The following is a 15,095-nucleotide window of genomic DNA, read 5'->3' as shown; positions in this document are numbered from 1 at the left end:
ACAGATTTATAAAAACCTTGATAGATAGCACTTGTGGTATGTTACGATAGTGTATACAATCTTTATACTGAATATCAAATTCAATGAGACATTTATATCACATAATTCCCAATGTGCAATAAAAGGTATAGACATTTTTATTCCACACACCCGATAGAGGTCTGAGTAAAATTTGAGTATACCCTTTCAATTTTAACTCTGCCCTAGTTCGAATGATTCAAGGGTGGGAGAGTATATACTTGGTAACATTTAAAACAAATTTATTCCATATCTTTTAAGTTTGTTTTAATACCGTGTGCGCTAAACTTGCTAAGCAAAACAAGAGATAATTGTGTAGAGGTTAAACATAACATGGATAGGTTAGCTTACAGGAAGCAGAGATGAGACTAAAACGCCATTTTCAGGTTACCAAGATATGACAAGATCAATCAGTACTGGATCCTCAGCTATTTATATGAATGACTTAGATGCAAGAATTAAATGTATTTTGTTAAATCTGCTGAAGACACAAGATAAGTAGGAATGTAAGTTATGAAGAGTACACAGTGTGAAGAGGGATAAAGATAGGACTGTAAATGGGCAACAAATTGAAATTAAATTGTAGGTGTCATTGAAAAGAACAGCATTTATTGCTTGTTCTTAATTGCCCTTGAATTGAGTGGCTTACTAGGACATTACAGGGAATAATTAAGAGTTGACAAGGTAGATATGGCAAATTTCCTTCAAATTAATGAACCAGATGGGTTTTTACAACAATTGATGATAGTTTAAAGGTCACCATTGAGACTAGCTTTCAATTCCAGATCTAATAATTGAATATAAATTCCATCAGCTACCATGGTAGAATTTGAACCTGTTTCTCCAAAATATTAATGTGGGCTTCTGAATTACTAGTCCAGGGACAATACCACTGCATCACAGTCCATGTAATGTATAATGTAGGAAAATATGCATTTGCTCATTATGGCAGGAAGAACAGAAAATCAACAAATCACATAAATTGAGACAGTTTGCAGACATCAAATCCTGAGGGACATTGACAGGATGGATAATGAACAGATGTTTCCCCTTCTGCAAGAGACTAGAAATAAAGGAGACAGTTTAAAAATAAGCTAATTTACATATAAGGAGGTGAGAAATTTTTTAGTTTAGATCAGAGCGGTGCTGGAAAAACACAGCAGGTCAGGCAGCATCCAAGGAGCAGGAAAATCAACGTTTTGGGCAAAAGCTTTCATCAGGACTACAGGCAGGAAGCCTCCAGGGTGCAGAGATAAATGGTGGTGGTGGTGGTGGGGGGGGGGAGCGACTAGAGAGAAGGTAGCAAAGAGTACAATAGGTGAATGGGGGTACAGATGGAGGTGATAGGTCAGAGAGGAGGATGGGGGAAGGTAGCAAAGAGTACAATAGGTGAATGGGGGTGGGGATGAAGGTGATAGGTCAGAGGGGAGGGTGGAGCAGATAGGTGGGAAGCGAGATTGGCAGGTACGACAGGTCATGAGGACAGTGCTGAGCTGGAAGGTTGGAACTGGGGTAAGGTGGGGGGGAGGGGAAATGAGGAAACTGATGAAGTCCATATTGATGTCCTGGGGTTGAAGCATTCCGAGGCGTCGGGTGGTGACGGAGCGACAGTGGAGGCGGCCCAGGACCTGCATGTCCTCAGCAGAGTGGGAGGAGGAGTTGAAATGTTGGGCCACGGGGCAGTGGGGTTGATTGGTACAGGTGTCCCAGAGATGTTCCCTGAAGCGCTCTGTGAGGTGGTGTCCAGTCTCCGCAATGTAGAGGAGACCGCATTGGGAGCAACGGATACAATAAATGGCATTGGTGGATGTGCAGGTGAAACTTTGATGAATGTGGAAGGCTCCTTTGGGGCCTTAGATGGTGGTGAGGGAGGAGGCGTGGGACAGGTTTTGCAATTCCTGCAGTGGCAGGGGAGGGTGCCAGGACGGGAGGGTGGGTTATTGGGGGGCATGGACCTGACCAGGTAGTCACAGAGGGAACGGTCTTTCCCGAAAGTGGAAAGGGATAGGGAGGGAAATACATCTCTGGTGGTGGGGTCCGTTTGGAGGTGGCAGAAATGCTGGCGGATGATGCGGTTAATGTGAAGGTTGGTAGGGTGGAAAGTGAGGACCGGGGGGGGTTCTGTCCTTGTTACGGTTGGAGGGGTGGGGTTTGAGGGCAGAGTATGTCAAGAGTCTTTGAAATTCTTCTTCAGTCAGCAATGGAGACAGCTATTCAATGTTTTAAAGCAGCAGTAAGAAAGATTCTCAATTAACTAATGAGTCAAAGGGTATCAGAGTTGGTCAGAATGTGGAGTTGAGGCCACAACCGGCCTTGACCTTACCAAATGGATGAGCAAGTTGGAAGAGCCAGACATCCTCCTATTTAATATGTTTGCATGAATTGCTAGTCAGTGTTGCTCAGCAATTGGTAGAAGGGCTGGCATGGACACAAAGTTTTAACATGGGGAAATATTGAACATCACTTCTACTTTCAACAGTACTTACTCAAAATCATGAGGAAGAAGTCACTACCTTGAATGTATAAACTACCAAAACATGGCACAACTATGATCCTTCTGTAGTTACTATGTCTTTTTATGAATTACATATTTTATTTGGCTTATTCTTTTCTTGAGATACTTGTCTTCAAGTTAGAAAAGAAAGTACAGATTTAAAATAGCAAGATGGCAAGAGAGGTCTAACTTTTCACTGATTTGGAGATGCCAGTGTTGGACTGGGGTGTACAAAGTTAAAAATCACACCACACCAGGTTATACTCCAACAGGTTTATTTGGAAGCACGAGCTGTCAGAGCGCTGCTCCTTCATCAGGAGGTTGTGTAGTCCACAACCACCTGATGAAGGAGCAGCGGTCCAAAAGTTAGTGTTTCTAAATGAACCTGTTGGACTATAACTTAAGTGTTGAGAGATTTTTTAACTTTGTAACTTTTTAGTAGTTACATTTCTGTGAAAATTCTGAATAGAATATAGCTGAAATTTTAACTGTGAAAACATTCATCTACCTTCTTCACATCCAGTGCACATTCCATTAATGCACTCACACTTCCAACTTCACGCAAGATCTTTTTACTGTTTACATCAGCTCGCCAGGATAAATTTCGTAATACACTTGCAATTACCTGTAACAGGAAGTTATAGTTTACATATAAATGAAAATAATGCAATTCTTTTCCTGGAATTGCCAATTTTATTTTATTTTCTTCTTTATTTCTAATGCATGGCAGGTCATTAAATTCTCTCATGTTAATAAAAAAAAATTTCCCTTAAGTCTAACAGAAAAAGCCAGTCATAAAAAATGTTCAAGATGGTAAACTCGTCTTAGAACTCTTCTTGCAGATAAAAGGATGGCTGGAAAATGAGATAATGAGTCCAGAGACAATATATTCCTGTTAGGTTGAAGGGCAAGGCTGGTAGGTGTAGGGAATGCTGGATGACAAGAGAAATTGAGATTTCAATCAAGAGGAGGAAGGAAGCATATGCCAGGTATAGACAGCAGTGAATTGAGTGAATCCCTAGAGAAATATAAAGGCAGTAGGAGTATACTTAAGAGGGAAATCAGGAGGGCAAAAATGGGACATGAGAGAGCTTTGGCAAATAGAATTAAGGAGAATCCAAAGGGATTCTACAAATACATTAAGAACAAAAGAATGACGAGGGAGAATTGGGCCCCTTAAAGATCAGCAAGGCAGCATATGTGTGGAATCACAGGAGATGGGGAGATACTAAACGAGTATTTTGCATCAGTGTTTACTGTGGAGAAGGATATGAAGACCCATAAATGTGGATAAATCCCCAGGACCTGATCAGGTGTACCCTAGAACTGTGTGGGAACTTAGGGAAGTGATTGCTGGGCCCTCCTTGCTGAGATTTTTGTATCAATAGCTACAGGTGAGGTGCCAGAAGACTGGAGGTTGCTTAATGTGGTGCCACTGTTTAAGCAAGATGGTAAGGAAAAGTCAGAACTACAGACCGGTGAGCCTGACATCAGTGGGTAAGTTGTTGGAGGGAATCGTGAGGAACAGAATTTACATGTATTTAAAAGAGCAAGGACTGATTAGGGATGGTCAACCTGACTTTGTGCATGGGAAATTGTGTCTCATTAACTTGATTCAGTTTTTTGAAATAGTAACCGAGGGGATTGATGTGGGCAAAGCCATGGACATTATATACATGGACTTCAGTAAAGCATTCTACAAGATTTTGCATGGTAGACTGGTTAGCAGAGTTAGATCACAGGGAGGACTAGTCATTTAGATACAGAGCTGGCTCAAAGGTAGAAGACAGAAGGTGGTGGCAGAGGTTTGCTTTTCAGGCTGGAGGCCTGTGACCAACGCTGTGTCAAAGGGCCACATGTCCACTGTTTTTCATCATTTATATAAATGATTTGGATGTGAACATTGGAAGTATGGTTAGTAAATTTACAAATGACACCAAAATTAGAGGTGTAGTGGAAATCTGCCTCAAAGTACAAGAGGACCTTTATCAGATGGGCCAGTGGGGTTGTGTGGCAGATGGAGTTTAATTTAGATAAATGTGAGATGTTGCATTTTGGAAAGGCAAGTCAGGGCAGGACTTACACACTTAATGGTAAGGTCCTGGGGAGTGTTGCTGAACAAAGAGACCTTGGAGTACAGGTTCATAGGTCCTTGAAAGTGGAGGCACAGGTAGACAGGAGAGTGAAGGCGGCATTCGGTATGCTTGCCTTTATTGGTCAGTGCATTGAGTACAGTAGTTGAAAGGCCATGTTGTAGCTGTACATGACATTGGTTAGGCCACTTTTAGAATACTGCATTCAATTCTGGTCTTCCTGCTATAGAAAGCATGTTGTGAAACTTGAAAGGATTCAGAAAAGATTTAAAAGAATGTTACCAGGGTTTGAGCTATACGGAGAGGCTGAATAGGCTGGGGCTGTTTTCCATGGAGTGTTGCAGGCTAAGGCATGACCTTACAGAAGTTTATAAAACCATGAGGGCATGGATAGGATGAATAGCCAAGATATTTTCTTTGGTATGGGGGGAATCCAAAATTAGAAAGCATAGATTTAGGGTGAGGGGAAAGATTTAAAAGGGATCTAAGGGGCAGCTTTTCATGCAGAGGGTGGTATGTGTATGGAATGAGCTACCAGAGGAAGTGGCTGAGGCTGATACAATAACAACATTTAAATGGCATCTGGATGGGTTTATGAATAGGAAGGGTTTAAGAGGTATATGGGCCAAATGGCTGGCAAACGGGACTACATTAATTTAGGATATCTGGTTGGGATGGACAAGTTGGGCCAAAGGGTCTGTTTCCATGCTGCCCACCTCTATGACTAAGTGGTCTGATTGGATTAAAAGGCGAGGAACTGTACATATAACTAAAAAAAAATTGAAATGGATAATAAGCAATGTGCAGCATTTTCTCCAAATTAAAGATAGCATTACAATTATCAACGGACTATTATTTTGCTATTTTCCATATAGTTTCAACTTGGCAAGACAGTTCCCTGTTGAATGATCTGTATGTTTGATGCACTTAGCAAAGTCTTATACTTCAAATTACCTTGCTTACCCAATGTGATTACCAGAGGCTTTAAAAATTGGAGATAGTGAATTCCACTGATGCTTAGGTTTACAAATGAATACTTTTACCTGCTGTAGGTCTTCACTTTCTGACTTCAGTTGAGCTACCATTGCTCTCATACAGCCCTTCATAGAGCAGAGTGTGGCCTGTGAAGAGGAAACATCAGTGCGGAAGCAGCTCTTACACAAATGTAATTTGATTTTTTTATAATGGTAAGATTGCTGAAACATTTCAATCATGAGAAGTGGGAAATTTGAACAATAAAATGCAAACTGCAACACCAACTGCATTCTAGAGTGCCACCATGCCACGTACTTTCAGAAGCTCAAAGGCGGATGCCAGCCCTAAACGTGAGGCACTGGAAGAGCATTATTCTCCACCCCTCACCCCATTACATCTTTGGCTCAAGACCTTCAATCAGTTTGATCAATTTTAATCCAACTATTCACGTAAATTAATTGGGAATCATTATACAACAATTTAATTTCAGGTTTTTTTGTAAACCTCAAAATTTTATAGATGCTAGAATTGTGAAACAAAGCAGAAAATACTGGAAACATAAGGTAAGAGAATAGATAAGTTCAATTTTTTTGAATGCATGATTCACAGAAGCTTAGTATTCAGGTACAGCAAGTTATGGAATGTGAGGTGCTGCAAGGAGTGACATCCTTTATTAAAGATGTAATGCTTCAATAATATAGGGCATTGGTTAGCAAGTTGAGAAGACTTGTAGCTCAGATTGAGGTTCTGGATGTTGATTTGCTCACTGAGCTGGAAGGTTCATTTTCAGACATTTTGTCTCCATACTCAATAACATCTTCAATGAGACTCCAGACAAAGCACTGCCGGTGTTTCCTGCTTTCTATTTATATGTTTGGGTTTCCTTGGGTTGGTGATGTCACAGGGCATTGGTGTGCAATCTTGTTCTCCTTATTTAAGGAAGGAAATAAATACAGGTGGTGGATCAGAGGTGGTTTACTAGATTGAAAACGGGAATCAGCAGTTTGTCTAATAGTGAAAGACTGGACAAGCTTGGCTTTTCACTGGAGTTTGGATGGGCGGGGGGGGGGGGGGGGGGGGGGAAGGAGGAGGGGGGATGATTTAATTGAAATTCATAATATTTTGAGTGGTCATGATAGGTGGCTGTGGAAAGGATGCTGTCTTGTGTAGGTTAGTCCAGAAGTAAGGAACACCATTTTAAACTTGGGAGTTGCCCTTTCAGGGCAGAGATGAGAGAAATGCTTTTCCAATCAGAGGGCTGTGCGACTTTGGATCTCTCTGCCTTAAAAGATAATGGAGCCAGGGTCATAGAATATTTTTAAAGTAGAGGTAGATGCTGCTCATTACGCAAGGCGTAAAAGGTTATGGGGTAGTTGGGAATGCAGAACTTAGATGAAGAACAAATCAGTAATGGTCTTATCGAATAGCTGTGTAGGTTTCAGGGGCCAAATAGCCTACTGCTGCTCCTAATTCATGTATTGGTATGCTTAAGATACAAAATCTAAAACAAAAATTACAATAAACTGCCTACCTTATTTGCAACATCCCCAAAAGTTAAATTTGTAAGTGCCATCCCAGCATATCTTCGTAATGTGACACTGTAATGGTCATCGGTGAGTCCATACATTTCACAATCAACTTGCAACAATTCAGCTATTGCCTGCAAACCACCTGCGTATCAAAATAACATTAGTAAAAATTCAACTTCTTTACAAAAAAAAATTTTTTTATTTAAGAAGCAAAAGAATCAAAAGCATCTTAAAATGTTAAGCATGCCGAAAAATAATTCCTAATTGCATACTGTGGAATTCAATGTGATAAGCTTTGGCTCACAAATGGATAAATAGGTTCACAAAAGGTCTACAAGATATTCCAATACTTGCATAGTGCTTTCCTGAAAAGCATGTCATTGTTCATTTCAGTGTTTATGAAATCTTGTTGCACATATATTAGTTGCCTATAGTCTTTTCCGATTCTTACATATCCATATATTCCTGAATATTAAGAGCCCTGTCCTATTCTTACATATCCATATATTCCTGAATATTAAGAGCCCTGTCAAGATGTTGATGTTTCTGTGGAGGTACCGGTGTTGGACTGGGGTGGATAAAGTTACTTTGACAACGACAATTCACTCTTGCCCCAAAATCTGAATATATGGATAGCAGAGTGCATAGTTTCACAATCTTCTGGAGGGTCAGTATTACAAAAATAGGCTGGATCGGCTGGAACATATTTCACTGGAGGGCAGGAGGTTGAGGTTTATAAATTTGTATCAGGCATGATTTCCCTAAAGTGTTTACAGTTTACAGCTAGGGAGCATATTTTGAAGGTGAGAGGATAAAAGATTTAAGGAGGGCATGAGGGGCAACCTTTTCTTTTAAACAGAGTGATTCGTGTGTGGAATGAACTGCCAGAGGAAGTGATGGATATGGGTACATTTACAACACTTAAGAGACATTTGGATAAGTACATGAATAGACGGATATGGGTCAAATGCAGGCAGGTGGGATTAGTTTAGTTTGGGAACATGGTCGGAGTGGACTGAAGGGTCTGTTTCTGTGCTCTAAGACTCTATTTCTGTCATTTCCTCACATTAACTTAAAGGTGCTTTCTGGGAGGTACGATTACATTCTTACAGTTCCATTTTCTCTTTCATTCTCCCCATCATTATTTTCCCCCATTCCTGCCCAGTCATTCTAAATTAATTTTACAGATCAAATATATTGTGCTCTGATTTGGAGACCAACAAAAGGGATGACATTTCAGAGACACTGCAATTTGTTCTTGACGAAGAGCTCTTTAGTGATTCATATCAGTTGTGGTGCAGTTAAATTTTGAATACATCAAGCTGTACAGAATAGGACACACAAACTTTCCAATCTAGACAACAAGACTGCATTGTTTACCTAGTTCATTCATTGCATGTCTGTGTTCCTCATCAAATGAAAGCTTCATAAGTACGCACACTGCAGGACAGATCTGATGCTCCACCGGAGATGGCACTGTAGCAGTACAACAGATATGCAAAGCTTAAAAAGGCAATTCAAATTTACAAATGTTCTATTTTCACTACTTCAATATAATAACTCTTCCAAACAATAATTTTAGAATTCAAAGGTAATTAAAATCAATTTTAGCAAACAAAAGCTGATCTAATAGCCAGAGAAAAACTATTTGTTATTTAATAAGTTAATGTAGTTGAAACAAATCTTTGTTTGACGTCTTACAGCAGTGCAGAGTTAAAGTCAAAATTTTGAAATTATACTGCATATTTGGTTGGTATTGTTTACACATGTTAACCCGTCTACTCGCTTTAACTGGCTATGCTCACACACGTGAGCATACAAATGTAAAACCAAGGCCAAACCATCCAATGTTTTACCTTCTGTTTAAACAAAAACAGCCCTATTAGTATGCACACAGTTAAGAAAGCTGAACACTTGAATCAAATTAGTTGCTTATGAGGACAACATCCAATATGCCCCTGTGTTTTAACAGTTTATCATTCTAAGCCAAAGTCGCACCAATTAAATGAACATATATGGCAATGTTTAACTGAAGAGCTAACCATATAAGACAGAAAATAAATTACACTTTTATTGTAGAAATAGATAAAAACCTAAACATAGAAAATAGGAGTCATTTAGTCAATTGAGTCTACACTGCTATTCAACAAGATCACAGCCAATCCTCTACCTCACACTCTCTTGCCATAGCAATTAAAACTGATAGCCCCCAAAAATCTAGCTATTTCTGAAAATTATTCACTGACTTGGCCTCCACATCTTTCTGCCCTAGAGAGTTTCACAGTTCAACACCCTCTAAGTTAATACATTTCTCCTCAACATCATCTGAAATTGCCTACCCCATATCCTGAGTCTGTGACCCTTTGTTCTGTTTTTAAGTGCTCTGTTATCCCATTCTTTAGAACAGACCGTAGCATTTTCCTAACTACTGATGTCAGGCTAACCGGTCTGTAATTTCCTGACTCCTTTTAAGTATTGGGGTTTGCCACATTGCCATCCTCCAATATGCCAGTACTGTTCCAGAATTTATAAAGTTTTGGACGATGACAACTAATACATTGATATTTTCAATGGCTACCTCCTTTAGGCCCAATTTTCAGTCCCAATAGTTACTACAGAACTATTAAACTAATACTAATCTCCTTCAATTCTGCCTTCCCAAAGACCCTTGCTTCCCTGACATTTCTGGGAAGTCATTGCTGTCTTCTTCTGAGAAGACAGAACTGAAGTACAATGCAAATATCTTTTATCCACATGATCAAAAAGAAATATTTCTAGGATTCTAGGCTACGGTCAAGTGCTGTAAAATGGGATTAGAATAATTTGGTACATGTCTGCTCTGGTCAAAAACTTGATGAGCTGAAGAGTCTACATCTGTGCTGTATGACCTAAAAATTGAAGGTCTTTTTGAAAGTGGACCCAAACAGATCTGTCGACTTGTTGAATTCAGGCTCTTCAGGGAAAGAAAAGACCCTTTGCTTGCCTAAATGGACTGAATTTCTTTCTCCTCCAGAACCCAAACTCAGCATGTCCAAAGCTCTATTTGGGTTCTCAGGGGAATAAAAAGCTTGGCTGTTAGGTCCATTTGGTCAAGCAACTTTTCTCCAACTCCCCACATCCAACACACATAAAAGGACCTAAATATATTCAAACCTATCCAAAAACCAAAAATGTCCTTTCCCCAAAAAAAGCTGGTCCCAAGGTTTTGGGATAAATAGCTCTTGACCTATAATAGTTTAAATTGCTCTGCAATTTCCTGTTCTTCATTATTAATTTTCCTGTTTCAGCCTGTAAAAGGCCTACATTTATTTTCATTAATTTTAATTAGATTAGATTAGATTAGATTACTTACAGTGTGGAAACAGGCCCTTCGGCCCAACAAGTCCACACCGCCCCGCCGAAGCGTAACCCACCCATACCCCTACATCTACCTCTACCCCTTACCTAACACTACAGGCAATTTAGCATGGCCAATTCACCTGACCTGCACATCTTTGGACTGTGGGAGGAAACCGGAGCACCCGGAGGAAACCCACACAGACACGGGGAGAATGTGCAAACTCCACACAGTCAGTCGCCTGAGGCGGGAATTGAACCCGGGTCTCTGGCGCTGTGAGGCAGCAGTGCTAACCACTGTGCCACCGTGCCGCCCACTAATCTTTGAGCTCCTATGGTTGCTTTTATGTGCCTTACAAATTTACTGTCATACTCTTATTCCCCTTGTTTATCAACCTCGGGGACCTTCTTTGTTGAATTTTAAACTGGACCCAGGCCTGTTTTATATTTGAGCAACTTTATACAGTTCCTTTTAGGATTTAATATGAACAGGAACCAACCACGTCACAAATCCCTAACTTATTGCTAACCATGAGTGGATTACAATCCAGTATATTGACATAATACACTGCTAAGATGTAAATAGCCACCAGGAGTAGCCAAAGCTGGCTGCCAGGGATCATTTTAATGGCTGGCTTCACAACATGAAGGTGTAAAGGTTGTGTTTGCTGACACTGCATTTAAAGGGGAATCATCTGTTTTGGTGCGGATGACATACTGAGCAATGCCAATAATATGCTTTCTTTAGAGAGTTTCACTTCCCCACTGAGAATACTTCTGTTTAAATCTGTCAAATACTAGAACAATATCTATAACTATATGGGAAAACAAACATACTTTCTGTATAATGATTTCCCTCATGCCAACAGCTGTATCCCAAGCAGAACAGACTGAAAGGATGATCGATTATTTAAAAAAGTGAAATTCTTCAGGCTGAGACTGAGAAAACAATTTTAGACTGAATTATAAATTCAACTGAATAAACACTTAAAAGTAATTGCCATATATATGTGTATACAACTATGTTAAATTCAAAGAATTTAAAACCAGAACTTATCTACATTATTTTTCTTATTAAAATCTACTTCTTTTAATAAAAAGATGCACAAAAAAACACATTACACTGTAAAGAAAATGTCATACTTGGATTTTTATCCTGATCCACGCCTCGCTCATGTGCTTCCTGCCATTCCCAGCACGTCTCACAGTAAGCACGGATTTGTTCTAGTAAGTGAAGAACACGGGTCTCCCGTCTTCCTCTCTTGTCATCTGGCTGTGAATGGATGATATTGTGTAGTGCAGCACTAGCCCGCGCACGGGCCTCCTTACTGCCACGTGAATTGCCAAGCAGCACAGAGTCTTTATCATTGCCGTGCAAAAGCTGTATCAGCAGCGGAAGACACCCAGACTGACGCATAGCTATACAGCTGTCCTGAGAACTAGACATTGCTAGCAAAGTTCGAGACATATCATCCTTGTCGTGTGTACCAAGCATTGACAGCAGCGAATATACCATTTCCACCTACAGCCCAAGTGAATCAAAAAGGTTAAGTTCTGTTCATATCATAGGATCAATAATTAATGACGTGAAGTCAAATTACAGAAAACTTGACAAAAATTATACTCTGTTTAAAGACCTTTGTGACAGGAGCCATTTTTACCTTAGCAGATGTGGAATGAGAAAATTCTTACCAATTCAACGGTGTCTCGACAATAAACTAAATATATCCCATTATTTGCACTCCATTATTAGAAATGATATCATAATTGGACAATATCAGAAGATCCAAATCCATTTCAAATAAAATTCACCAATGCCTTTACTAAGTATTTTAAGTAATTTATAATTAACCTATTCAGAGATGTTATCACACATCTCTGGAGCAGGCAAGACTTGAACCCAATCCAAGACTTGGAGGTATGGACACTACCACTGCACCAGAAGAGCCCTGCACTCGATATTTTATATTGAGATGTAATAAATATTGTATACTACAGACTTATCAATGTTCCAGCCTATAGCACATTGGATGGGCAAATTCACAATGCACAGAAAGGGAACTTGGAGCTCTTATGGCGCAGTGACAGCATCCCTATTTCTACGCCAGTAGACCCCAGTTGAAGTCTTACTGACTCCAGAGATGTGGAGTACCATGTCTGAGAACGTTGATTAGTCAGCATCTAGAAGATGGTCTTAGCATTCTTCTGGTGTATTTGTAGCATTCCTGTCTCTGAGCCAGGAGATCCAGGTTCAAATCCCACCCGCTTCAGAAGTACACAATACCATCTCTAAACAAGTTGATTTTAAAATTATTAATAAATAAATAAGGATTTAAGGGCCGTTGTGGTACAGTGGTAGTATCCCTAACTGGTCCAGGAGGTCTGAGTTCAAGCCTCACCTGCTCCAGAGGTGTGATAATATCTGAACAGATTGATTAGAAAGCATCTAGAAGGGGGTTGTAGGACTCTTCTGGCACACTGGTAGTATTCCTACCTTTTGGCCACAAAGTCAGGGTTCAAGTCCTACCTCCCTTGGTGAGTCACAGTGTGTCTGAACAGGTTGATTAAAAATATCTACTTCCATAGAAGTTTACTAGTTCACAAAACTTGGCTTAAATAATTATGTGATCCAATGGATAAGGTGTCTAACTTTGGTGTGTTTTGCGATGATTGTAGGTTTAACTCCTGTTGCCATCGCTTTAAGGACTCTTGTGGTGCAGGAGTAGCATCCCTAACTCTGGGCCAGGAGGTATGGGTTCAAGTCCCATCTGATCAAGATGTGTGCCTGAACAAGCTGACTGAAAGTATCTACGCAGCATAGAGGAAGGCTCTTATGGTGCTGTGGTTGTGTCCCTATATCTGGGCCAGAAAGGCTGGGTTCAAATCCAACCTACTTCAGAGGGAGATATGAACACACTTGAACATGTGGATTAAAACTACACTGTATAGAAATGATTAAATTGGTTCCTTCTGGCATTTAAGCTCTATTAGTAATTTTCCACCTTCCGTAAATTAAACCCATCATCATGTCCACCTTCTTTGAACTAAACCTATCAACATGTCCTTCTATCAGTTTCTCATTTTGTAGTTTCTTCTTCAATAAATCTTTGCTACTTGCCTTAATAATATAGCAATGTATTCCACATTCTTTGGACAGAGGTTCATCCTGAATCCCTACTAGACATTTTACTTACCATGTTAGACATTATGGTCTCTACTTTGGACTCCCCACAAGTGCAAATATTTTTGCTGCATTTATACTTCATTTTCAATTGCATCAACCCTTTCATTATCTTAAAGCCGTCCCCAGCAGCTGTCTCTTTTATATACAGAAGACCCGCACCCTACACAATTCTACCTGGAATGTCATTCTTTTATTTCTTCTAGCATTTTAGTAATTTTTTGGATCTTCTTCAATGCTTCTAAATGAAAAACTGAACCATGTAAAGCATTCCAAATATAGCGGAACTAAATTTAATTTAATGTGCCTTCTCTTTAAGTCTAATTATTTTTAAATCATCCCGTTTAGATGTGTTAAGATCTCTCTCAGAGCAGGTGGCATTTAAACTAAACCTTCTAATCTAGGAGGTAGAGACACTACCACAATACCACAGGAGCTTTACACATCTAATATATCCTTTCAGAAATTAATCCCATGATTTTGATTTTTAAATTGACTCATCATCTTTTTGGGCCAGAGGGAAAAAGGATGGGCTCCCTCCTGTGCTAGATTTATTCTATGATTATGTACAACTAATTTGAACAATGTGGATCTCTATAATATTTTTGCTCCTATATAAATTCAGATTATTATCCATGCACTTTGAAGCTTCCCAATTCTTTACACTGATCATGTTTATCTATTTTGAAACTCATTTGTTAATTACTATAAGTTTGTATTTTGTTGGATTCTTCCTCAGTATTTATTATACTTAGCAATTTGGTATCATCTACAAAGTCTAAAATTGTATTTCTGATTCCCAAAACAAACTAGGAATATATAATCAACAGTTGTCTCAGTACAGATCCCTGTGGAACATGACTTGGCATTTGGATAGCTACCCTTAACATCTTTACAGCCAGTTTGTTATCGATATAATGTGCTAATACGATATGCTCTGAATCTACGCATTCTGAAATTAGTTATATCTCTACCACGTAGCACCGTTTTGAAGACCTTTTGAAAGTCCAAGCATGTTAAAGCACTCGTCTATACTTTTTGCCATTTCTTCAGAAGTGTGGTAAGTTTGATCAAATATGGCACCCCCTTCTGAAATTCTAAACGAGAATTCTATTTTTGGTTGCGAGTTGCTTTTCCATTAGGACTTAATGGCAAGATTCCACTATATTTCTTTTACTATCTTCCTTAAAGGTCAAATATTTATAGGTTTTGAACTTGTTCTTTCTTGATTTAAAAATAATATAGGAACAATGTTAGCTGTTGCCAGACCGTTAGTACTATTACATTTTTGAATAAATTGTTACATATGTATAAAAATGGTGCTTCTATTATTCTTTTTCCTAGCTTCTTCTAACGTGAAGGGATACAATCAAACCACACCTCAAAAGACAATACCTTTATCCTGGAAATCACCTTAGTGAACTTGTATGAACTACATCCAATGCAAGAATATTCTTCCTAAAGTCTAA

General features: G+C 39.3%; 1 protein-coding gene across 5 annotated transcripts in view; it reads right to left on the bottom strand.

Moving 5' to 3' along the window:
- The window catches only part of apc (APC regulator of WNT signaling pathway), a 191,408-nt gene that overhangs the window by 10,401 nt on the left and 165,912 nt on the right, over positions 1-15,095 (bottom strand). For all 5 annotated transcript variants that reach the window (XM_072583698.1, XM_072583716.1, XM_072583726.1 and 2 more), the window contains 5 exons: positions 11,589-11,967; positions 8,490-8,585; positions 7,112-7,251; positions 5,649-5,726; positions 3,021-3,137 (listed from right to left, as the gene is read on the bottom strand). In XM_072583698.1, coding sequence (XP_072439799.1) covers positions 3,021-3,137; positions 5,649-5,726; positions 7,112-7,251; positions 8,490-8,585; positions 11,589-11,967 — 810 coding nt within the window. The remainder of the gene's footprint in view (positions 1-3,020; positions 3,138-5,648; positions 5,727-7,111; positions 7,252-8,489; positions 8,586-11,588; positions 11,968-15,095) is intronic.

This window comes from Chiloscyllium punctatum, chromosome 2, assembly GCF_047496795.1.
Source record: "Chiloscyllium punctatum isolate Juve2018m chromosome 2, sChiPun1.3, whole genome shotgun sequence".
NCBI classification, from domain to species: domain Eukaryota; kingdom Metazoa; phylum Chordata; class Chondrichthyes; order Orectolobiformes; family Hemiscylliidae; genus Chiloscyllium; species Chiloscyllium punctatum.
The sequence above is the reverse complement of the archived record's forward strand: the minus strand, read 5'-3'. Positions and strand labels throughout refer to the sequence as shown.